General features: G+C 43.7%; 1 protein-coding gene across 2 annotated transcripts in view; it reads right to left on the reverse strand.

Moving 5' to 3' along the window:
* Positions 1-22,603, reverse strand: part of LOC122932134 (zinc finger E-box-binding homeobox 1-like) — a 123,683-nt gene extending 101,080 nt beyond the window's left edge. Inside the window, exon 1 of one of the 2 annotated variants that reach the window (XM_044286378.1) lies at positions 22,460-22,602. In XM_044286378.1, coding sequence (XP_044142313.1) covers positions 22,460-22,547 — 88 coding nt within the window. In that variant the 5' untranslated portion in view covers positions 22,548-22,602. Of the gene's footprint in view, positions 1-22,459 lie in introns of both variants that reach the window. The other variant, XM_044286380.1, reaches the window with a different exon arrangement.
* Positions 22,604-26,121: the final 3,518 nt, after the last annotated feature.

A 26,121-nucleotide genomic window follows, 5' to 3' on the forward strand; every position in this document is an offset into this window, starting at 1 on the left:
ATGGGCATGTGGTAGAGCTGTGTATGTAATATGTACAGGTGAAACTGTGAAAAATTTGAATATCTTGCAAAAGTCCATTTATGTCAGTAATGCAAATTAAAAGGAATTGCATTAATGCATCTTAAAATGAGAATTTTGTGAAAAGGTTCAATATTCTAGGCTCAAAGTGTCACACTCTAGTCAGCTAATTAATACATATCCCTTGGGCAAAGGTGACCTCAAAATTTTGACTTTGGGGTTTCATAAGCTATAAGCCATAATCATCAAAATTATAACAAATAAAGGCTTGAAATATCTCGCTTTGCATGTAATGAGTCTATCTCATATGCTAGTTTCACCTTTTAAGTTGCATTGCTGAAATAAATGAACTTTGCACGATATTCAATTTTTTTTAGTTTCACCTATATATAGTAGTGACAGTTGGGCGCTGTGAATGGCAGCCTCTGGTGGGAGCTGTGTATGGCAGCGTCAGGTGGGCGCTGTGTATGGCAGCGTCAAGTGGGCGCTGTGTATGGCAGCGTCAGATGGGAGCCCGATGCTGTCCCTCCCCCCCCTTTCCCCGCCGTGTAGGATGGCTGTCCTCACCTCCATACAAGCTGTCATCCTGATCCCCCCCTCCCCTTCCTTCAGAATGGCCGGCGATGCAACAAGCCCCCCTTTCCCCCCCACTCCCCCCAAGTCAAGGTTTGCAGAGCGGCAGCGGGGCAGAGTGTTAGCTGTAACATACAACTGACACTCTGCTTGAAACAGCCGATATCGGTGCTGGCACCGATGTCGGCCATTTAACCCCTTCCATGTCACGGTTCTTAGGGGCCACTGCATGGAAGTGATAACCATCGGGCCGCTGCTCTGCTGTGGCAGCGGCCCAATGCTTAAAGGGTAAACTGAGGGAGGGAGCTCCCCTTTCGGGCCGCTGCGCTGCTGTGGCAGCGTTCCGATGGTTACCATGGAAACCTGACTCCTTTAGAGGAATCCGGATTGCCATGGTATAGCTGAGCCTGATCAGGCTTACTGTGAATGACAATACACTGCAGTAAACTATACAGTGTACTGCAGGGTATTGTAGAGGCATCAGACCCACTGGATCCTCAAGAACCAAGTGGGTCTGAGTGAAAAAAGTTAAAAAGAATCTAACTTCTTCCTATATCCGCACATATAGTTAGTTAAAAATGTAAAAATAAAAAACACTAAACAAGTTTGGTATCGCCACGTTCGTAATGACCTGATCTATAAAAGGATCACGTACTTTTACCGCACTGTGAACACCATAAAAAATAAAAAATAACTTTGATGGAATTGCAATTTTGCCCACTGCACTTCCCACAAAATGGTATAAAAAGTGATCAAAACTCATATGTACCCCAAAATAGTACCAAATGAACCGTCATCTTATCCCGCAAAAAATGAGCACCTACCTAAGACAATCGCCCCAAAAATAAAAAAAGATATGGCTTTCAGAAAATGGGGACACTAAAACATGATTTTTGGTTTAAAAATGCTCTTATTATGTAAAACCAAAATATATATAAAAAAAACTGACATATTAGGTATTGCCGTGTCCGTAACAACCTGCTCTATAAAAATATCACACAAGCTCATCCGTCTGGTAAATGTCGTAAAAGAAAAAATGAAATAAAAACTGTGCCAAAAAGCCATTTTTTATCACCTTACAACACAAAAAGTGTAATGCCAAGCGATCAAAAAGTAATATGTGCCCAAAAATGGTACCAATCAAACCGTCACCTCATCCCGCAAAAAATGTGGTCGCAACTAGGGATGAGCGAACTTGTGTTTCAAGTTTGGCGTACAAGGTTCAGGTTCGGGTTATGTAAGAATTCCGTTATGGATTCTGCTACCACGGACCATAACTATCCGTTCCGCAATTTTGTGGATTTTTAATGGGGCCGCAAAAGATGCAGACAGCACCACCATGTGCTGTCCGCATCCGCACTTCTGTTCCATGGCACCGCAAAAAAAATAGAGCATGTCCAATTCTTGTCCGCAGCCATGGACAAGAATAGGCATTTCTATCATAGTGCCGGTGATGTGCGGTCCGCAAAATGTGGAACGCACATGGCCAGTGTCCATGTTTTGCGGATGCGCAATTTGCGGACCACAAAACAGTTGCGGACATGGTGAATGGACCCTTACAAGAATAAATAACAATAGGAATTCAGTTTATTGCTGGACTTTTTTTTTTTTTTTTTTTTTTACTATAAGCTGTACTGTACTGTGCTTTATGTGTGGAGAGACGGTTATAATAACCAGCACAAAAGGCATTTTGTTGTTATTCACGGTTACTTGGTTACTTGCATTTTGCTTTATTTGACTTCACAGGGTGCAGCAGGAGGACTATGTCATTAATACATATTTCAGAATGTGCATTTTACACCTTTGTGGAGGAGTTGCTGGGAAAGGAGGTGTGAGAGATTTATAGCGTTCCGCAGGTACAGATATCATTCTGCGTACCTGTCTCATCCAGGTACCTCTCTCCTCTCTTGCAAACATGTTATTTCAGCCTTCAAAGAGGTTGTTTGTCAAACAAAATCACGGGCACTTTCAAAGTTATTCTACTCACTCACAGGAAACTGAGGAGATCCTGGACACCCACACAGCAACCCAGCAGAGAGAGGAAAATCAGAAAACATTATATAAATTTGTATATTTAAATATAATGCAAATTTCTGTTTTTCACATTACGGCTTTCTGTCCCCCTTCATTTAGCATTTAGTCAATCCTATTGTCTAGACAGTGGAGAACGTCTCTTAGGGACAAACGCTCACAACAAAATGGTCATTATCCTCTACTGGAAGCAAATGAATAGCATGCAGTAAATACATGTGCAGCACACCGGACTGCAGGGGAAGGTTGTGCAGGTCTGGCGAGGATTTAGGGAATGGTGGTGGTGGCAACAAGGGTGACTGTAGTCCTCATGGTAGCTAATCCTTGCTCCACCGCTCCCTGAGCAGCATGTGCAGCAAATGGAGAGGAGTGCAACCCTTCTTCCGCTCAGGGCACATCCTGGACTTTAGGGTTTCTCTGCCTAATGGTGGCAGGGAGTTCTTGATGATAGATGAATAGGTAGCAGGTTGCAAAACAGGAGAGCAGGATTGGGTATAGAGACCAATCACCAGACCGTCTTGATTCTAGTAAAATAAAGTCTCTCTGGCTAGATGCTGAGTATCATAGTGTAAATACAAGCAGTAGGCACAGTTCTCATGTATTTCACAAGGCAGGCATTTCCCAAAAGTCCTTGTATACAGAATAGGTAATATGATGGTCCCCTCTAAGTCTTTCTTTAGATACCATCCCAAATAACTAAAAGTGTGCAAACTCTCAATATTTCTCTGCAGTGCTCAACTGCGGGATGCAGTCCTAGATTGGATGGGCAGTCGGAGTAGTATTGCAGGCGCCAGAATCAATTAACTGTGACCATATGCAGTAAAGTCTAAAGCCATATATAGAAATTCAATGCTTCTTTCCCTTAGAGGCTGGTTCTTAGCAAACTTGCTTTTCTGGCAAGGAGAAAGGGTGCACAGAGTGTCTTGGACCCGCCCTAAGTACACTTAACCTCTAATTTGCATACATACTAAAAATACTTTTTCTCTAGAATGAATAAACAGATCACTAAAGGAGAGGTATCATTACATTTGGGTGAGTTATCTCAATAGAGCATTGCCATTTAACAGTTTCCTGGTGACAGGCTCCCTTTATTATTGTACACCATGGATGTCCAGCCTGCATGCTCCGGACAACTGCATATACATATATCCACCACTACTATCAAAGTATAATGGGGTACAGAAGTCAACCCTTACCAAACATCAAATACACGTGGGTTTAAAGCTTAAACAATGATGGCCCGTGCTGTGCTTTGTTAGTGTCCCCCCCTGTCTAGACCTTTTATTTTAAATGCAGGGGGGCAGAAAGCTGTAAAGTGAAAAACTGCATTTTTTTACTTCAGAAATACAAATGTATATAATGTTTTAAGATTTTCACATCCACAGGTTAATATCTTTATGTCTATGTAAGCGGTACTGCTGGGTTGCTGTGTGGGTGTTCAGGATCTCCTCAATTTCCTTTGTGTCAGTAAAGCAAAATCATCTTGATGTTGGACATTGGATTTTAAATTTAACTATAGGGTCACCATAAGTTCACTCCTATGGTATGCAGCGAATTGTAAAACGCTTATGTACGAGCATCAGCATACCTTAATCATTTTAGGCAAATGCATGGAATATGTACATGTGGGCCCTTGGGTTATAATGTCTCAGTGGGCCTCCTTGTGGGCTTTTGCATGACACACATGGCAATGACACTGCATGTATTTGATAGATATATATATATATATATATATATATATAAAACAAAACATGACGAGCTGTAGTTTTTACCATTTTTGTATACATACACCTTTTCAATAGCTTTTTATTCAATAATAAAGATCACCATAATGCCCTCCTTCTACTGTGACAGTAGAAAAAATGCCTCTTTAAAGTGAGCGCCAGTACAAAAAATACCTCAGTTGAGTTAATATCCCCATAGTGTCCCCATAATGTGTGCCAGTATAAAATACCCCTATATAGTGCCCCCAGTAAAGGCCCCCATAGTGCTCCTCTCCCCCCTTCCCCATAGTGCCCCTATAATGTTCCAGTATAAAATGCTCCTATATAGTGCCCCCAGTAGATGCCCTCAGTGTCCCCCATAATGTATGCCAGTATAATCACATAGCGGAGGGGGCGGCGGCAAAGAGTTTGGGTGTGGGCAGTTACTTATGCTGGAAGAGGCGCGCTGGGCACTGTAGGGGGGAGTTACTGGTCTCCAGAGAAGTATAATGATGCCCCTCTGGGCACCGTGGTCACTCATTTGCATAACATTTTATCGCTAATTAGCGAAGTGGAATTTGATCCGAATTTCAGGAATTATTCGATTTGCACCGAATCTGAATTGCCTCACGCTTCGTGATAACGAATCATATTTTTTCCCCAAATGGCTGCTGCACATGTTAGGACATGGAGCAAGGAACTCTGAGAAAGAGGGATCACCCACAATGCCATCCATGCAGCCAATCAGCAGCCAGCCAGCCCTGTATATGCTGTGGGCTCAGCTCCACTATACAGCGAGGACGAGCTACTAGAAGACAGTTAGCAGCTACTGCCCAGCCAAGATCCGGAGGAGACATCCACCGCTTCCTCCGGTAGGCAGGCAAGTAGTGATGAGGAGAGTGGCATGGGAGCTGGTTTTGCGAGTGGTCAGGCTCCTGGCTCAGAAACCGTTGAGGAGGACATCAGTGACGTGCAGACAGTACTTGATGATGATGTAACCGATCGCAATTGGGAGCCGGGTGACGAAGGGGCTTCATCATCATCAGGAGAAGAGGGTGTCAGCTTGCGCGTGAGGCAGCGATGGAGCCAGCAAGTTGGTAGCATGGCTGGGAGTCAGCAGGGTGGCAGCAGTGGGAGGTCGAGAGCAAAACGTGCCCGGGGTAGACCACCCGCTTCGCAGGAGCCTACCGACTTAGAAAGTAGTGGTGCAGGTGTTCACGGAAGCAGTGGCGGTAGCAGTCAGTCAGTGCAGAGTGTTGGGGGTAAAATCACCTACTCGGCGGTGTGGTAGTTTTTTGTTAAGCCCCAAGGGGAGGTATACATGGCCATTTGTCGAATTTGTGGGCAGAAGGTGAAGTGTGGCCAGAGTGCCAATATTGGCATCATGTCCCTGCGTCAACATATGCAGCGTCACAATGGGAGAACCGTGGCTCAAATGTTATGGTCCAGCCTGCCGCATCACCCAGTGGCATGCACCCGATTTCAATCAGTCAAGGCTCCACCACCTCAGCCGAAGAAAGCTGTCTTTCCTTCCATTCATCTGCTGATCCTGATGCTCCTGTTCCTCCTCCTCATCCAACTGCGCAGAAGCTGAACGTGCTCCTGGCCATGTTGCTGGTACTGCAGTCCCAAGTGGTGGACTCTGCACCTTTCAGAGAACTGTTAGCTTGTGCCGAGCCGAGGTGGAAATTCCCAAGCTGTCATTTCTTTGCCAAAAAGGAAGTACCAGCCCTGCACACGTATGTAGAACAGAAGGCGGGCCAGTCGTTGAGCCTGTCGGTGTCTGCCAAAGTGCACGGCAGTGCCTACGTGTGGAGCTGTTACTACGGTCAAGGACAATATATGTCCTTTATGGCCCACTGGGTAAATGTGGTTCCTGCCCAGCCAAACCAGGAACTTGGCCAGATGATGTCCCTTCTGCCTCCACGTTCTCACGCCTATGGTCCTGCAACAATGTCCGCCTCTACCTCCTAATCCTCCACCTTGTCCTCAGCCTCCACTGCAGGGACAATCAACAGTGCCCCACCAGCATACCACATGTGCAGGGCACGGCGGTGTCACACTGTTCTGCACCTAGTTTGCCTGGGCGAACGGAGTCACACAGGGGAGGAACTTCTCCGCGTCCTTCATCAAGAAATCGAATCCTAGCTTTCTCCGCGACAACTCAAAATCGGAACTATGGTGACCGACAACGGGAAGAACATGGTGTCGGCGCTGCGTCAAGGAGGGCTAAACCATGCGCTCTGCATGATGCATGTGTTCAATCTGGTTGTCAAGCGTTTCCTGAAGTCTTTCACTCATCTGCAAGACATCCTAAAAATGGCCACCCTCCTTGAGCTACAGCAGCAGAATAGTGTCCCCCAACAAAGGCGCCAAGCACACCCTCCTTGAGCTACAGCAGCAGAATAGTGTCCCCCAACAAAGGCTGATATGCGACGTTTCCACCCGTTGGAATTCCACCCTCCATATGTTGGACCGACTGTACGAACAGAAATAGGCCATAAACGATTTCTTGATGATATAGGCAGACAGAGGTACTCCCCTGTATAACTTCGATGTTAGCCAGTGGCAGCTCATGAGTGACACCTGCCGTTTGCTAGTGCCTTTTGAGAAGGCCACTTTATTTGTCAGTCACCAGGACTACGGGGTGAACAACATCATTCCACTGATTCATATCCTGGAAAAGAACTGGTAAATCTGGCTGGGTAGGCGACTGAAGACGTGGCGCCTACATCTCACGGCCACATTAGCCTTGTGGGGGCTGAACTGGAGGAGGAGGACATTGAAGCAAAAGCCATGTGTAGCGAAATGGGTGGCTTTTCTACACAGGTGACAGGGGAGGAGCAGCCGGAGGAGCAAGAGGAAGATGAGGAAGACGAGGCAGATGACCCAGACACACCGTGGCAGTATGCAATGGAAATGGAGGCAGGGAGTCCCTCCGAGTCACTTGCGCAAATGGCCTGATGCATGCTCACTTGCGTAGTGACAGCCAAATTGTAACCATTCGGCAGAGAGATGACTAATGATTCTCCACCATGTTAGACCCTCGCTACCAGTCCAAAATGGGGGCCTTTCTTACACCCGCTGAGAGGGAGGACAAACTAAACTACTATAGAGACATAGTCAATTGGCCGCTGACTATCTGAGCCATCGTCCATCCTTTCGCAGGTCTGACCGGGGGGCCATCTGCGCTGACATTCCTCTGCCATGGCTGCTGTGGCAGGGTGGGGGGGGGGGGGTAGGAGCAGTTCCAGCTCCATCAGCAGCAGCCTGAGTTTAGAGTAGCAGATGAGCAGCTTTTTTCACCCGCATAGTGAAGAAACTAGTCACCAGCAGCTAGACATAAAGCAGAACCTGAACCAGCAGGTGGTTGCATACTTGGAGTGCATCCTGCCAGCCGTCATTGAAGATCTTCTGGACTACTGGGCAGCCAAACTAAATTTGTGGCCACAACAGGCCGAGTTTGCCCTGGAAAAGCTGTTCTGCCCTGGCAGTAGTGTGTTTAGTGTGGGAGGGGTCATAGTTACCCCAAGGAGAACTCGCCTGTCCACCCAAAATGTGGAGAGACTGACCTTTGTCAAGATGAATCAGGCGTGGATCAGCCAGAATTTCCACCCACCAATGCCTGATGCATCAGATTAGATCATCCATGCTGCCTCACCCAAACCTTGACAAAAGAGGCCGGTTTCTTCTGGCTACCTGCCTCAGCTACTATTCTGATGCTGCCACCCACCTGATGCCACACATCTGATGCCATGTGCTCCTTCTTACACCCACCATTGTCAACGGGTACTGTTAGTGCCACCCACCTCCCTACTCTGTCACCGGGTCACTCTGTGGTCTCCTGATGCTGTTGCCACCTCCACAATATGTCACCTTGCCACTCTGTGGCCTCCTAATGCTGCTGCTGCCACCTTCACACTATGTCATTGTGCCACTCTGTGGTCTCCTGATGCTGCTGCTACCTCCACACTATGTCACCTTGCCATTCTGTGGTCTACTGATGCTGCTGCCACCTCCACACTATGTCATTGTGCCACTCTGTGGCCTCCTCATGCTGCTGCTGCCACCTCCATACTATGTAACCTTGCCATTCTGTGGTCTCCTGATGCTGCTGCCACCTCCACACTCTGTCATTGTGCCAATCTGTGGCCTCCTCATGCTGCTGCTGTCACCTCCACACTCTGTCATTGTGCCACTCTGTGGCCTCCTCAAGGGCAAAATAATCAGTGACGTCAACTCAAACTTACTGCTGACACCCTCTCCACTCTGTCAGGGGGCCTCTACTTGTATAATTGTTTAATAGAACAGGTTCTGTAGACATCTGGAATCAGCTGACGATGCTATAAAAGAAGTGCTCTCTTTCATGCTACAGTAGGATCTTGGGCCTCTGCACGGTTCTTTATACCTGACACTAACATCGACCTGTAAGGCTGAGTTTACACTTGAGTTATTTGGTCCGTTTTGGCCCCATAAACTGCAGCCAGGAAATAGCTGTTTTTTAACGCGATTCACCACAACTTAATTCAGATTGAATCAAAACTTTTTTTTTTTATTCAGCGAACCGACCGAATCGAATTTTTGAGAAATTTGCTCATCTCTAGTTTTTATCTTAGTGTTAACTAGTTAACTGCTAGTGGTGTGATTTTACCTAAGCACCAAGTTCTAGCAATACTATGGGTATAGTAACAGTAGTATTTACAGATGGAAATAGCTGGGCTGACACATGCAGAGGACCTAAGAGCTACAATATGTTATACATTATTTATTTCTAGCATTAGGTTGTGCAGTGACCCACAGGGGGAAAGCTAGGAGAAAGGGAGTGGAAGTTGTGATGCTGATGGGAGTAATGGTGGTTAACAGTGGCTATCCTCGCCCCAACGCTCTCTGGGGCCATGCAGTGATTAAAGGTTTCACCCATTCTTTGCTCGGTGCAAACCCTGGACTTTTGGGGCCTTATGCCTGCCTGGTGGTGGCTGGGCTAGTTTTTAATTGTATGGGTGCAAGACAGGAGAGCAAGGATAGTTGGAGGGACGGCAAATGACGGTGGAGTCAATGACCAGGCCTGTTTGATTGCAGTAAATAAAGTCTCTCTTTACTGAATAGATAATGGGAGTAGAAGTTAATATAGCAGTAATAGGCACTGTTCTGGAGTATGTTACAGAGTAGACTTAATATTTGCGTTTAGGCAGCAGCAATGATGGTAGTAATCCTCTCTGAGCCTCACTTTAAGTGCACTTTGCAGTCTCTCCAAATAACCACAGACATGCAATAACATTCTCATTAACTCTTTCTGCAGTTCTCCAATTGTAGGGTGCAGATCTTAGATTTTACACGCAGTAAAGTCATATTGCCATAAACATGCTGTACCATACTATCTAAAGCTTCTCTGGATGTCTTCTTTTTCATGGCAGTTTTTCAGTCTCAGGAAAGTAGTTTCCTTTCCCTTCTCTTTGGGCCTGCTTGGCAGGAGCTCACACATGTAGGCCTTGCTCAGGTAAAACAGCAGCCACCGGGCAGGACCAGCCAATCATCCTGGAAACTAGGCTAAGACTGCCAGTATTAACTGTTTGTTGGCCATACATGACTATTAGGTATACATAGTTCGCAAGGAAATAAGTGCTTTAACATCAAATCCACTGGGTCACTGCAGTTGCATATCGGTTCTGTGAGGCAGTTATAGTCTGCAGTGTAATTTTCATTTTCCTTTTGAGAATTTTTAAATTCCTAGAAATAGTCCAGAAAATTATTTTTTCAAATTGCTGGTAGTCACGTCAGTAGAGTAGATACAGATAAGGACACTGAGGCCCTGGACTAGAACCCCTACTGCCCCTACCTACTTGCAGTACAAGCCCTAGATGGGTAGACCACAACTGGTTGATGGTCCCTACTCTACTTAAGTGCAGGGACAGACAAACAAACATAACACCAGAGTCATCATAAATGGGTCAGAACCAGACGGGCAATGCAGTACCAGAACGGGAGACGGAGAGTGGTCAGAAGACAAAAAGATAGAACATGTCTTATTCTTGTCTGTTTTGCTGACAAGGATAGGCATTGTTATAATGGATCCGCCAAAAAATGGATGCCATACAGAACGTCATCCTTTTTTTTGGGGCGGATCCGCAATTTGCGGACTGCAAAGCACATACGGTCGTGCGAATGTAGCCTTAGTCAGAAACACTAGTACACAGTAATAGAGCAGCAGAGCTAATCAGCCCACTACTAATCTCCGCCTGCTGCAGGGATCACGCAGCTGGAGCCCGGACAGGTAATTTGATTACACTGATTGATACATTAGTGCCTCAGTTATACACATTGGTATGGTAGTGTAAACAAGGCGTTGAAAGCACACCTATTGTCCGACCTACAATTTAAGTTTAAACAATTGTCCAGTATTTAAAATCTATAATCAATAAGGACCACCAGTCTTCATTAACAGGGTTTTCTGCATGGCAGACTGCGAACTTAAAGTGGCCCTGGAGAAAACCTAAAAGTGGCCCCATATTGTAATTGGGTCAATTGACAGAATGCAGGGCAGCACAAGTAAGCAGGGACATCAGAATTTGGTGTGGCCAGCAATACGATAGTGTCGCACAAAATATCTCCCCAGCAGAACTAAATATCACAGTGGTAACTGCGTAATCTTTATCGGCTGGGTGCTGTAGTCTGGTATTGATTAATTCTGCAAAAAAATGCAACGAAATAGATAACTAAAATTAACACTGAAGGATATTGTTCTAAGTATTCAAATACCTAGAGTCAGTTCGGTAACCTGCAGCCTCCCCAAACTTTTTCCAGTAGATTGTTTCAGTCCACCCACTCAAACCCATGACAAAATCCATTCTTACTAATCATTTGTTATGAGGTGGATGAGGAGTGAAGAAAATATGTAACACAGGGTCATTACCAATATTCCCAAGAGTGCTGAGTTGCTTGTTCTACAAAAGGGTGTAGACTGGGTCAAGGATCAGGAATTATTTTCAGATATAAAAAGAAAAAATCTAAATTCTGATTTAGCACAGTTAAATCACATTTGGATTTTGTTGATTGGTTTCTGTGGGAACTTCTATAATGCATTTTCAAAGTGCTTATCTTAAAGGGGTTGTCCAATATTTCTCCCTTTTTTAATTTATTCCTTTCTCCATGTGGTACCTGTGAAGAAATCTATACTTACCTCCTCCGCAACACTTTATTCTGGATCCATGGCTCCTTGGCTGTTTTTACTGTACTTCTGGTAACCATTTTCTACATGGATGGGGGTCATGTGTGCGGGTTTAACCTAGGACTAGCCTCAGTGGTGACGTGTCTGCAAATTGCTTGGTCACTGCTAAGGATAGTCATTGACTGTAGAGGAGCATGTGACCCTATCCGTGTAGGAAGTTTAGAGGCAGCCAGAAGTGCATTGAGGACAGCCTGGGAGACAAGGAGCTGGAATGGAGCAACAGGGAGCAGGTAAGTATCTCTTCACACGTACCACTGGGGGTAGGGTAGGAATAAAAAAAAAAACCTGGGCAACTCCTTTTATCATTCAATTAATGTAAAATAAAATTGTACCAAAATTGCAATCAGTTTTGAATACAAATATTCTACTGCCTTGTGTGTACAGCTCTTGCAATCCTATGTATCTTCATGGCTACAGACTCCAAACCATGTGCAGTCTGATCCCACAGGCATGCTCCTTTCTATCTGTTTCCTACTTCCGGGTTACCAACTGTATGTATGTAAGGAAGAAGTAACAGGGGACAGATGGAAGAAAATATGAGTGAAAAATCTGACTACTCAGGGCTTGTAGTCTGTAACCATGGAGACATATAGGTCTACGTATGAGCTGTGGGTGCAACACACTACGATATTTTGAAATAAAACTAGAGATAAGTGCAAGATTAAAGGAATTTCTGGACTGTCAGACTGCCTAAACCCTTTTCAATGACCCTAGGGCCATTTTCCCACTGCCTCATTTGCTAAAAGTTGTTCCTTTAGAGAGTAGAGTCCTGACAAAATTTTCACCTCCAGTAGAATAGGGGATGATCCCAACTAATACTAGGCCCCCTCTTGCCCTGAGCCCCATAGCAGTTGCATGGTCTGCCACTATGGTAGTTACGCCCCTGTGTTTATCTATCTACAGTTGCAAGAAAAAGTATGTGAACCCTTTGGAATGATATGGATTTCTGCATAAATTGGTCATAAAATGTGATCTGATCTTCATCTAAGTCACAACAATAGACAATCACAGTCTGCTTAAACTAATAACACACAAATAATTAAATGTTACCATGTTTTTATTGAACACACCATGTAAACATTCAAAGTGCAGGTGGAAAAAATATGTGAACCCTTGGATTTAATAACTGGTTGAACCTCCTTTGGCAGCAATAACTTCAACCAAACGTTTCCTGTAGTTGCAGATCAGACGTGCACAACGGTCAGGAGTAATTCTTGACCATTCCTCTTTACAGAACTGTTTCAGTTCAGCAATATTCTTGGGATGTCTGGTGTGAATCGCTTTCTTAAGGTCATGCCACAGCATCTCAATCGGGTTGAGGTCAGGACTCTGACTGGGCCACTCCAGAAGGCGTATTTTCTTCTGTTTAAGCCATTCTGTTGTTGATTTACTTATATACTTTGGGTCGTTGTCCTGTTGCAACACCCATCTTCTGTTGAGCTTCAGCTGGTGGACAGATGGCCTTAAGTTCTCCTGCAAAATGTCTTGATAAACTTGGAAATTAATTTTTCCTTCAATGATAGCAATCCGTCCAGGCCCTGACGCAGCACACCATGATGCCCCCACCCCCATACTTCACAGTTGGGATGAGGTTTTGATGTTGGTGTGCTGTGCCTCTTTTTCTCCACACATAGTGGTGTGTGTTTCTTCCAAACAACTCAACTTTGGTTTCATCTGTCCACAGAATATTTTGCCAGTACTGCTGTGGAACATCCAGGTGCTCTTGTGCAAACTGTAAACGTACAGCAATGTTTTTTTGACAGCAGTAGCTTCCTCTGTGGTATCCTCCCTATGCCAGAGACTTTTGTAAGTCTTTAGCTGACACTCTAGGATTCTTCTTCACCTCATTGAGCAGTCTGCGCTGTGCTCTTCCAGTCATCTTTACAGGACGGCCACTCCTAGGGAGAGTAGCAGCAGTGCTGAACTTTCTCCATTTATAGACAATTTGTCTTACCATGGACTGATGAACAGCAAGGCTTTTGGAGATACTTTCATAACCCTTTGCAGCTTTATGCAAGTCAACAATTCTTAATCGTAGGTTTTCTGAGAGCTCTTTTGTGCGAGGCATCATTCACATCAGGACAATGCTTCTTGTGAAAAGCAAACCCAGAACTGGTGTGTGTTTTTTTTATAGGTCAGGGCAGCTGTAACCAACACCTCCAATCTCATCTCATTGATTGGACTCCAGTTGGCTGACACCTCACTCCAATTAGCTCTTGGCGATGTCATTAGTCTAGGGGTTCACATACTTTTTCCACCTGCACTGTGAATGTTTACATGGTGTGTTCAATAAAAACATGTTAACATTTAATTCTTTGTGTGAAGATCAGATCACATTTTATGGCCAATTTGTGCAGACATCCATATCATTCCAAAGGATTCACATACTTTTTCTTGCAACTGTATCTATCTATCTATGTCTGTCTATCCAAGGAAAATAAAGGCGATCCACAGCCCTCCAAAATGATGATAAAGTATAAAAACTTTATTTAAGACTGATAAAGGTCATGTGATAGGACGTTGTATCTGTACATCAGGATCTGTGTATGCTGGCACCCATCTTTATTTTTTGGAGGAATTTGTGCTATCTATCTATCTATTATCGATTGCATATCTGTATCTCTTTCTCTCTATCTGTCTATCTCTATCTACTTGCATGTTGCATGGAAGAATAGAGTATTTCATGACCAGTAGGATACTAGGAAGCCAAAAAATTTGATATGTGTTTTGTTTCTATTTCTCAGGAACAAATAGAAGAAATGAATGATAGAGTTATTACTTTTATGTATACAGTACTCAATTCTGCATGGGACATTCTTTGAAGGAAAAGCTTGCTTCCTCATATAAAAAGATGTTTTCACTATAATTAAACAAACACTTTCTTTAATCAAATATTTGTGCTCCTCAAAAATACACATTTGAATATGCTGGTGTGAATGAAGTGTAATGCTACTGTGGTGTAATCTGCTGTATATGTATCAGAGGTTGAACATTTTCTGCAACCTCCTGTAGAAATATAAATGGCAGGTCTCTAATTTTTGCACTTAGCTGTATGCAAGCATCTTTTTTATGTAAATGGTAAATAATATGTTATGATGAGGACGGGGAATCCCATGGAAGAAATTATTACAAGGAAGACCCCATTTTGACTGTGAAGTAAGTGCCGTGGGCTTTGTGAGTCACAGTACACCGGGGATCTTTCGTATTGAGGGGGAGGTAGTATATGCACTTTATACATAGAGATGTTGTAAGCTATGTGCGGTAATACTGACATTACAGTCGGGAAACTTTCACACATTGTGATATATTAACCCTTTATATCAATCTCATGAGTTTAAGGCAAGAACGTCTAAAACCACCATATCTGTTTGGTGGACCACAATACAATATTTTTCATGGCCTTTATGTAAACAACTTGTAAAATGAGTATGAATAAGTGAAAATAATGTCAACTACATCCAACATACTGTAAACTCTCTATACAGAGATTGTCATCGGTAACTTAGTCACCATTGGAGATCAAAATGCACATTCCAAATTAAATTATCAGTATGGTTTTGGAGTGTGTTAGTAAGCCAAAGTGCACGTAAAATATCATAAACATGGGGAGAACATACGAACTCCATACAGATGCTACCCTTGGATGAATTCACACCCTGGACACAACAATCCTAAGCGCTAAGCCACCATAAATGTACAGTGACATGGCAGTTCACTGCTAAAGGAGTTAATGTGATTTTTCTGTACATTTTTTGATAACAAGAGATGTATATGGGAGAAAGGGTTAATTTACCAGGCCCAGATTTAGTTTTTAGTAGTGGGCTGGTTCCACCTATCTGCTCTGGGAGCAGTGTAGGAGAATCAGTGAGAGGTAGCTGATGCTTGAGGAGCTGTATCAGGTTGTGCAATATGGAAGTTGCAAGGAGAAGCAGCAGACAGGGACACATCAGCCCTGTGAGCCAAAATCAACCAGAAAGTGACTCTAAGGCCTCTTTCACACAGACGTCGCTTGTGAGGGCCGGATAGGATGCGGGTGCGTCGCAGGAAAATGCAAAAACATTTTTTAAACTCTCTTCATCCACTTGTTCATGCAGGCCGTCTTCTCTTCTGTCTTCTTCTTTGATGACCATGGTGATGGATCATGTGATAGACCATGTGATTAGCGCAGTGACATCACTAAAGGTCCTTTTCCTCCCAGGTCATCAAAGAAGAAGACAGAAGAGAAGCCGGACTGCACGAACAAGTGGATGAAGTGAGTTTAATTTTTTTATTTATTTTTTAACCCCTCCATCCCTATTTTACTAAGCATTCTGTATTAAGAATGATATTATTTTCCCTTATAACCATGTTATAAGGGAAAATAATAATGATCGGGTCCCCATCCCGATCATCTCCTAGTAACCATGTGTGAAAATCGCACCACATCCGCACTTGGCCTAAGGCCTCTTTCACACGAGCGAGTTTTCCGTCTGGGTGGGATGCGTGAAGCAAACGCATGAACGCATCATTTCTTTGTTTAGGAAAAATCGCAAAATGTTCTATAGCCTGCGTTTTTCACACAGCTCTGGTTCAATAGACATGAATGGGGCTTGTGTGAAAAACTGATTGCATCTGGATACAATCCGGATGTAATGCATTTTTCACTGATTGTTGCTAGGAGATGCAAAACACATCAAAAACTGATTGCACCCGCGCGGAAAAAACTGAAACACCGAACGCAATTGTAGACAAAACTGACTGAACAGTTCAGTTTTTTTCCTGAACAGATCCTGACACAATCCGTATTACTCATGTGAAAGAGGCCTTACCCTAAGTTCACACCTGAGCGTTTTACAGCGCGTTCAAACGCGCTGTAAAATGCTCAACACGTGAAAACCAATGCTTCCCTATGGCCCTGGTTCACACTTGAGCGTTTTACAGCGCGTTTGAACGCGCTGTAAAGCGCCCGACGCATAAACAAGTTCTTGAGCTTTTTTTGGGGCGTTTGTCGCGCATTTTGGCCATAGACTCATTGGACAACACTGCAGTCAATCACACAAACGCGCGTCAAACGCGCGTTTACTATTGCAAAAAACGCGCATTAAAACGCGCGACAAATACGCACGTAAAACGCGCGTCTCAGAAACGCTCAGGTGTGAACCCAGGGTAAGAGAAGCCAGCTTCTAAGGTAAAGAAGCATTGAAATATACAGACGGTTAAGGGCCATTTTAAGGGACAGAGCATGGACAAAAAGTCAGTGAAGGTAATGTATGCATGTTGGAGATGGATTTCACTGCATTACACTGGTGATAAGCTTCAGGTACCCTGTCATACTTCTGAGACAAACTGGCCATCTGTTAAAATACTACACCCTGCATTTGGGCATTATTGTGCTATATTGAGAGTGAGAAATTATTATGAGAGAGAATTTGCACCCCTTTGCCAAATTGGGAAGTTTGATTGGATTTACTGGAAGAGACTCAGGGTATGTCCTATAATCCCATATACAACCTTGGGAAAACTACGTACGAAACTTGTAAAGACAGCCTACTTTTGGAATTGCCTGTTTGTGCCAACTGCCCAAGTCCTTTGGTAAAGTACATTGGACTTGTTACCCTAAAACTGGTCTCATCAATTCTTAGCACTGCCAACTCGCCATGCCACATCATTGGCCCATTTTCTAGTACTTTAAGGGAGCCTTGCCTTGCACTTCAAAACCCACTGACAGCAAGGGCACCCCACCTACCATCAGGCAGGAGACCCCAAACCAGGGTATACACCGAGGGGAAGAAAGAGTACGCCCCTCTTTTCACTGCAGTGCCCAGGGAGCACCAGAGTGAGGACAGCCACTGTGAGTACTACTACCAACAACATCCAAGCCTTCACTACCACTGCCATACTCTCACTCTTCCCTCCTAAGCTCGCTGCAAATGAATTTTAGTTACTGCCATCAGGTAAAAATGACCTGTTTTGTGTGAAATATTTTTATATATTTTTCTTCTTCTGATTTTGTGAACTTAATTAGAATCCTCATAGTATCATGGCCAAATGTTTAGAGGGGTTACGCTTCCCCCCTAGGGGGCCTACCATGCACCCAGATTTTAATGTGATAACAGGGCCTAAAACAAATAAAGGACCAATCAGTTCCAGAGAAAAACTATATAAAGCTGACAGATGAGCAGATCACTTCCTTTTGGGGTTTTGGAGTTATTTATATCAAATAAGATAACCTGTTAGCTCTTACTGTGCTCAGTAGTGCCCAAACATAACTGCGTAGATTATGACAATTAGAGATTGGTTTTTGGACTGTTTCAGAGTTTAGGACCCTATTGACTTGCGTATACAGTATGTTAGTATTTCAGTATAATTGGATATAAAGCCATTAACAGGGCATTAAAAGCAGCTACAGTATAATGTACTATAAAGTACTCGTACAATGTACATTACACATTACATTCTAACTGTATGACTCTCAAAATGCTTATTTTTATTTTTATTTTATATAAAATTTTGACAGTGGAGCATTAAATGTGCAGAATATAAATGGACTTTAAAGTTTGACGTCAAACAGAGGAGGTGGCTATAAGTAATATAGTAGTTAGAAAATTGTAACCTCTGAACATCCCTAATGAGAATCTGATAAAACAAATAGAGGCCGCATAAATATTACTTGATTATATTGATGGCCTATCAATTGCACTGAATGAGAAGAAGCAGCAATATCCTCCACCCACGATACAAAGCAGACGGTGTGCAGGTCGATGGATCCATCTTAGCAATGAAGCTGCCAGTGACCCCTTCAAACTGTTTATTGCAGGCATGTCCAAACTGCGGCCCTCCAGCTGTTCCAAAACTACAACTCCCAGCATGCCTGGAGAGCTTACAGCTATTAGAGCATGCTGGGAGTTGTAGTTTTGCAACAGCTGGAGGGCCGCAGTTTGGACATGCCTGGTTTATTGGTAGATGTGCTTTGTCAGACCCCCGCCGATCTGATATTGATGGCCTATCCTGAGGATAGTCCATCTACATGTGAAACTCAAAAAATTTGAATATTGTGCAAAGTTCATTTATTTCAGTAATGCAACTTAAAAGGTGAAACTAACATATGAGACTCATTACATGAAAGCGAGATATTCCAAGCCTTTATTTGTTATAATTTGGATGATTATGGCTTATAGCTTATGAAACCCCAAAGTCACAATCTCAGGTCCCCTTTGCTCAGGGGGTATGGATTAATTAGCTGACTGGAGTGTGACACTTTGAGCCTAGAATATTGAACCTTTTCACAAAATTCTAATTTTAAGCTGCATTAATGCAATTCCTTTAATTTGCATTACTGAAATAAATAGACTTTTGCACGATATTCTAATTTTTCGAGTTTCACCTGTATATCCAGAACCTGGAAACCCTCTGGCATACATTTTAGGTTGTGTTCATAATGGTGTTTTTCATTTGAATTGTTCTGCTGTGATACATGAGCAGAAGAATGAAGGTAGTGCTGGATCCTTTGCACGATGGACACCAACTGTGCCCGATAGTACCATTGACTATAATGGTGTCTGTCCATCATGGTGTCTGTTTTTTTATAGGACAAAATAGCACAACCTGCTGTGCTGATGTCAACTACCATGGAAGAAAAGGATGGCACATGCTGAAATCTAACATTAAAGACCATTGTTTCCCACTAATATGGGGGAAAAGTCGGGAGACCCCCAAACCCATTCCTGGTGGGTTTGTCCAGTTTTAGGCTAGTTTCACATTAGCGGCAGGGGAGTCCGGCAGGCTGTTCCGGCGGGTGAACAGCCTGTCGGATCCGTCCTGCCGCTAGTTCACATGTGTCCCCGGACTGCCGCTCCGTCCCCATTGACTATAATGGGTGCGGGGCGGAGTTCCAGTGGCAGCACGGCAACGCACAGCGAGAGTCAGTTGGACTAAAAGTACAGCATTTCGTCGTTTTCGTCCGGCTGCCTCTCTTCGTGCGCTGCCGTGCTGCCGTCGGAACTCCGCCCCCGTCCCCATTATAGTCAATGGGGATGGAGCGGCAGTCCGGGGGCAAATGTGAACTAGCGGCAGGACGGATCCGACAGGCTGTTCACCCGCCGGAACAGCCTGCCGGACTCCCCTGCCGCTAATGTGAAAGTACCCAAGACATAATTTGTGGATGACTTAAAACCACACCACAACTACACAAAAAAAGGAAAAAGGAAAAAAAATGATAAAAGATGCAAAAGAACCCAATGGATAAAATTCTTTCAACAATCAATAATGGTGTAATAATATTACTGGAGTGTAATAATATTACAGGCTATAGCTACTACAGAGGGGTCGTTGATCCAGGGAGTTATTCTGATTGGAGTCGGGAAGGAATTTTTTATTTCCCTAAAGTGAGAAAAATTGGCTTCTACCTCACAGTGTTTTTTGCCTTCCTCTGGATCAACTTGCAGGATGACAGGCCGAACTGGATGGACAAATGTCTTTTTTCGGCCTTATGTACTGTTATGTACTATGTTATGTATGACTTATATATATATAAAATATAGCATCTCTAAGACATCATACTGTCAATACAAATGGCGGGGTACACACTCAGCATGGCAACATTTGTTTCAATGAAAATTAGCATACTAATAAACGTAAGGAAAATAATTTTGTAGTAATAAGATGTCATCTAAACCCAGTGACAGATATTCACATATATTCACGTATATTAACACTTGGCAGATTTATTGCAAAAAATTCTGCAACTGTTTCATATAGAAATAGGTTTGTAAAAATGCCTGCAGAAACAACCCCGTTCACATGTACGAAAAGCATTTTCAGATGCTGACATTTCTGAGAGAAAGCAAACTCGGAGAGCTGTTTTGGGGGCCTCCGCCACTTTAGAGTCTTGAGGGGGCATTAACTTTCCTCCATTTAGAAATCGTTCAAATGATCACAACTATTTATTACAATATAATACTGGCAATACATTTCCTATGGGGCTAAAGAGTCCAACAGTAAAAAAAAAAAAAGCTGTACGTGTCTACTGGAATTAACGGCATATGGAGAAGCAGTGGTTTCCAGAAAAGTCTATGGGTTCTGTAATACGGCTCTGTACACCTCGGAAGTTGTGAATGCATCTGATGCACCTCCAAAGACATACAGATAGGGGACTTTGAGGGGACTGTGAGATCCATAGGGGACAGGAAGCAAACATGTCTGTAAAGTGCTGTGGAAAATGTCAGTGCTATAAAAGTGAGTAAAATAAATAAAGAAATAATAAAATAAATGAATTTGCTCCAAAAATGCTTTATCATTTGGACTGCGAGGAGGGGCAATAGTACATTGTGTTTAAAATCCTGGGAATTTGCTTGTGGCGGGGTTTGGAATTGTCCTACACGGCCGAACCATATGCTATACCGCACACTAGTGTAGGTCAATGTGAACACTGTTTCTGCTGCTCAATCAGAAGACTCAATACATTTGTACAGAGCTGTGGATTTACTTTACTTGAAGGTGAAGCTGTCAGTAAAAGGTCCATACTTGGGTAACCTATGATTTAGGGTCCATTCACACGTCCGTGGAATGGGTCCGCATCCGTTCGGCAATATCCGGAACGGGTGCGGACCCATTCATTCTCAATGGATTAGAAATGGATGCGGAGAGCACACTTTGTGCTCTCCGCATCCGCATTTCCGGAGCGCGGCCCCGATCTTCTGGTCCGCAGCTCCGGAAAAAAATAGAACATGTCCTATTGTTGTCCGCAATTGCGGACAAGAATAGGCAGTTCTATGGGGGGTTCAGCAATACACCACGGACGTGTCAATGGACTCTTACTGTTGGTTGTTTGACAGCCTTACCGAGTAATATAATAAAAGACCTGATCTTAGTGTACCCAGGGAAACCCGTTCTAGTGTTGCAATATTAAAGTGATATGTTCCTGATGTGATAAAAGAAGCAAAAAGGTGAAAGCTGCTTTCAACGAATCGTCTTCAACATTGGTTAATAACTTCACTGCTGGATATCTTGCCAGATGGCTACTGATTTGAATACAAGTGTCACTGACATACCTACATACGATGGATATGCTGCAGTCAGTTATGCACACCACAATGCCTTTTACATGGACCTATACGTCTCTGCATAGGCTGCCCTATGGGTATCGTGGACTTGTAGGCACTCTGCTGCTACAGTGTGTTGCCTCCAAAAAGTTTTATAAAGGGTTTTCCAGGCTTAGAAAAACATGTCTGCTTTTTTCCAAAAACAGCACCGCACCTGTTCTTGGATTGTGTCTGTTGAATTGAATGGGGCTAAGCTGCAATACCAAACACGACCTTTTTTACAGGGGTGGTGCTGTTTCTGGAAAGAATCAGCTATGCTTCTCTAATCCTGGATAACTCCTTTAATTAATAATACAGCACATGTTGGTGCCTGACACAAATATATATATTTTTTGGGACGCTCATAAAAGCAGAAAAAAACTCCCAGGTACAGTATAGACCCAGCGGTGACATAAATCCAAGGCCCAGCAGCGTTTAGTGTAGTGAAGCATATAGTCTCTTTTAATTATATAGTATATTAGTAATGCTTAGTAGACTGTACAGAACTAAATATGTTCCTGAGAATAAAATAATATGAACTTCTCCATATACTTCATTTATTTTGCTTTCCCCCATATATCTACGGTAACATTGATGATAGATAAGAAGGTGCACACAAGAAGCTGTGAACTTCTGCAGTCGATGGAAATAAAGGTGAAGCTCATGGCAGAAGAGGCAGTAACTGTTATTACTAGTATTTAGCATCTGGGTGTAGTAACTCTGTGACTTCTAACCCCCATCAGACAAAACTACAAGCTAATCGGCACTAAACAGCTGCTTCACTTTGCATACAGAGCAGAGCGTCCACAGTTTTGTGGTCAGTTATGTGGCAGACAGGTGTCACCGCTCACCTTGACTTCTCTTTGGCTGGGCTTGTTTTCTGCGCTTCTCCTTCAGGTCCTCGGACATGGTACATGCGTTTTGGACAGTATCACACATCCAATCTGAGCTGGAGGTTCTTCAGCTTTCTATTTCTGACTCTGACACACACACACATGCTAGGGAGTACCCCACAACTCCCTGTATGATGTCACACGTGGAGGGGCTGTCCTCCAGCAAACGAAAAGCCTAAAAATGAATCGCTGCCCAATACAGATGTTAACCCTTTTTTTTTTTTAAAGCTGAGTCCAACCATGTCTTCAGATAGCTTCCTTTATTACTAAGTCATACTTGCATGACTTGTCAGAAGAAATTACAGCTGGTTAACTACTGCTAATATCCTGTAAATTATCTGTACGTGGTGATATCAGCATTTCTTACTGTATATAGATGCGTTACCCCCCTTCTTCCTGTATATGCTAATACACATCATTCAATCAGCCAAGTGTGTGAGATGTCTGCAAAACCACAGGTACGTATAGGAGATAACTAGATTAACTAGCACGCAGGACACATGCTAACAGATGTCACAGAATCTCTTTCTCATAGGCACTGCTAACTCGAAATATGGACTGGTATAATGAGAACTTTAATAATCATGATATTAGCAGAAGGAATTTTCTAAAATGTTTTGCTAGCAGCGCATCATGCTTCTGTTCCACACATGACACCTAGTATCAGGTGTGGCACCAGTTCCTGTAAAGTGCCGACTGACCACTGCCCCTGCCAGGCAGAGAAACATTTCATGTAACATTATTATTAGAGATGAGCCAATTTCTCAAAAATTTGATTCAGCTCTAAAAGAAATGAAGGAGGCGGTGGGTAATATGTCTAATAATAAGGTCCCGGTGGGAGATGGATTGCCATCGGAGATATATAAAACCTATCCCTCAATCCTTTTACCCCATTTACTAGAGGTTTATAATGAGGCCAAAAAGCAGGGTAGATTACCAACCTCCATGAATGAAGCCATAGTGGTGGTGCTCCCCAAACCGGGTAAAGACGTCCTAGCAGCAGAGTCCTATAGACCCATATCTCTACTCCAGGTAGATGTTAAAATATTAGCGAAAGTACTTGGCAAATCGCTTAAACTCAGTAATAACGTCACTTATTCACACTGATCAGGCTGGCTTTATGCCAAACATGTCCACAGCAGTAAATATCCGGCGATTATATTAAAATATTTAGGCCAGCCAGGTCCACACCTTGAATGCGGTGGTTGCATCCCTTGATGCCGCAAAAGCATTCGATAGCGTGGAATGGCAATACCTGTGGACAGTGATGGGAAAGATGGGTTTCATCCCTGAGTTTATTAAATGGATACAACTACTCTATGCCTGTCCCACGGCCCGCATATGGGTGAATGGAAGACTCTCAGACTCCTTTCCCTTGCACAGGAGGACTAGACAGGGCTGTCCTACTATTTGCAGTGGCGGTTGAGCCTCTGGTGGCGGCGCTTAGAACAGCAGCAGCAGTAAGAGGCTTCCAATATGGGTCCTTATCCGAAAGGGTTGCCTTATACGCAGATGATCTACTACTGTTTTTGAATGAATGGGCTTCTTCTCTTCCAGAGGCCATGTCGATAATAAACCACTTTGGTAAGCTGTCTGGCTTGGTCATTAACTGGACAAAGTCGGTATTGATGCCATTGTCTAATAGTACAAACAGTAGCGTTACCCCACTGCAGGGCTACAGGTAGTCACATCTTTTAAATACCTGGGAATTTAGGTTTCGGCCAGGACCCAGTACTTTGGGGAGTTGAATCTTGTCCTTTTGTTAGATAAATTCAGATGCAAAGTTCCGGCCTGGACCCAATTGCCCCTCACTCTAGTCGGCCGCATAAATCTATTAAAAATGATTCTCATGCCCCAGCTTCTCTATGTATTGCATAATGCCCGATTTGGATACCACTCCAATTTTTCTATAAAATAAATGCGATTTTCAGGGATCTCATCTGGAAGAGGGGAATCCCGCATATAAAACTCACAACGCTGCACAGGCTGAAAACACAGGAGGGACTCACGGTACCGGATCCATGGATATATTATTTGGTGGCCCAACTACAACACCTTAGGGAAGGTTCAGTCTGGGGAAATAGGGGCCCAGAAATCTTGGTCATGCTCTTCCAACCAATGTTGGACATTTATTTGCTGTGTGACATGTCGCATTGTCTTGCTGGAAGACTCCATCTGCCCCAGGGAAGACAATCAACATGTATGGGTGTATATGATCTTCAAGTATGGATTTATACCCAAATCAATTGAGATTGCCTTCCACATGGATGAGTGGGCCCAAAGAATGCCACGAAAACAACCCCCAGACCATAACACTGCCACCACCAGCTTGTGTTCTTCAGCAGTGACCAGGAACGGGTACACTGAGGCCACTTTTGCAGTGGGTTAGGTATGGGTAGATAATAGTTTGTAGTTTGTTCGTGACGCGAATTGCAGCGTGCGCAGGGTACTATCCCAGGGCCCTTCCAAGGTGTTATAACGCACGTCCCATGGTTAGGCATGCCAGAGTAATGTGATGGCCTATAATGTCTCTGTATGATGATGATAATGGTGTTAACGGTGTCTCCTACCTGGATACGGCTGGATTTCTGGCTCCTGGCTCACTTGCAATAAATTAAGTGTAGTGATAGTAGGAGTAATAGAGGGAGGCAGCAGAAATTAATGTCCAGACCTTTAGGTTAAATTTAAACTTGTCTTTACTGAAGATAACTTTCATCCAAGCAGAATACAGCTTTGGTCTTTGGTCCCAGCAGGTTTTTGCAATGGTTGGCACGAATAAATCTTCTGCACTATAATGCCCCCTTCACACATCAGTGTTTGGTCAGTGATTTCCATCAGTGATTTTGAGCCAAAACCAGGTGCGGCTCTAAACACAGAACAGGTGCAGATCTTTCCCTTATACCTTATGTCTGTGGAGGGTCCACTCCTGGTTTTGGCTCACAATCACTGATGGAAATCACTGACCAAAACACTGGCATGTGAATGAGGCTTAAATCAGGAGCTTGCAGGATAAGACGTCTGCTTGTTAGCTCTGTAACTGTGGCAGGAATTTAGCTTCTGCACTTCTCTTTATCTTCTGCTTTGTGGGGACTGACTGGCTGAGGAGGAATATGACTTCTCCTAGGTCTCTGGACTTGACTCTCAGATATATTCTCAGGGAATGCTTTGGTCCTGGAACTCTGGAGATCGTCTGCTTTCTTGTCATCCAGCTGAGGCTGAAGGGCTCAGACTGGGAATTTGATCAGTGTCTCAGCCGAGACAAGATCCTGGCTTTCTTCCCTATGCAGGGGGACTCCTGAACTCTATCACACAACCTTCCCCAACAGGGGTGGCTGGCACACTGACCTAACTTCCTCCTCCTCCCATATGGCAGGATGTGGGAACAGTCCACACCTCCACAGAGGGGGAGCTACACTGCAATAAACCATTCCAGCCTAGATATACTAAACTGAAACTAGCTCCTTACCAACGCATTGCTGCCACCTGCTGCTGAACATGGAAAATTACAATGAAATTTACAGTTAACATACTTTTGAATGCATAGTTGTGAACACATGAGCAAAATCATATCAGATGACAAGGTAAAGGCTCCCAGAAGATAGTAGTGGGGTATAGGCATG

The sequence above is a fragment of the Bufo gargarizans genome, chromosome 3 (genome assembly GCF_014858855.1).
Source record: "Bufo gargarizans isolate SCDJY-AF-19 chromosome 3, ASM1485885v1, whole genome shotgun sequence".
NCBI classification, from domain to species: domain Eukaryota; kingdom Metazoa; phylum Chordata; class Amphibia; order Anura; family Bufonidae; genus Bufo; species Bufo gargarizans.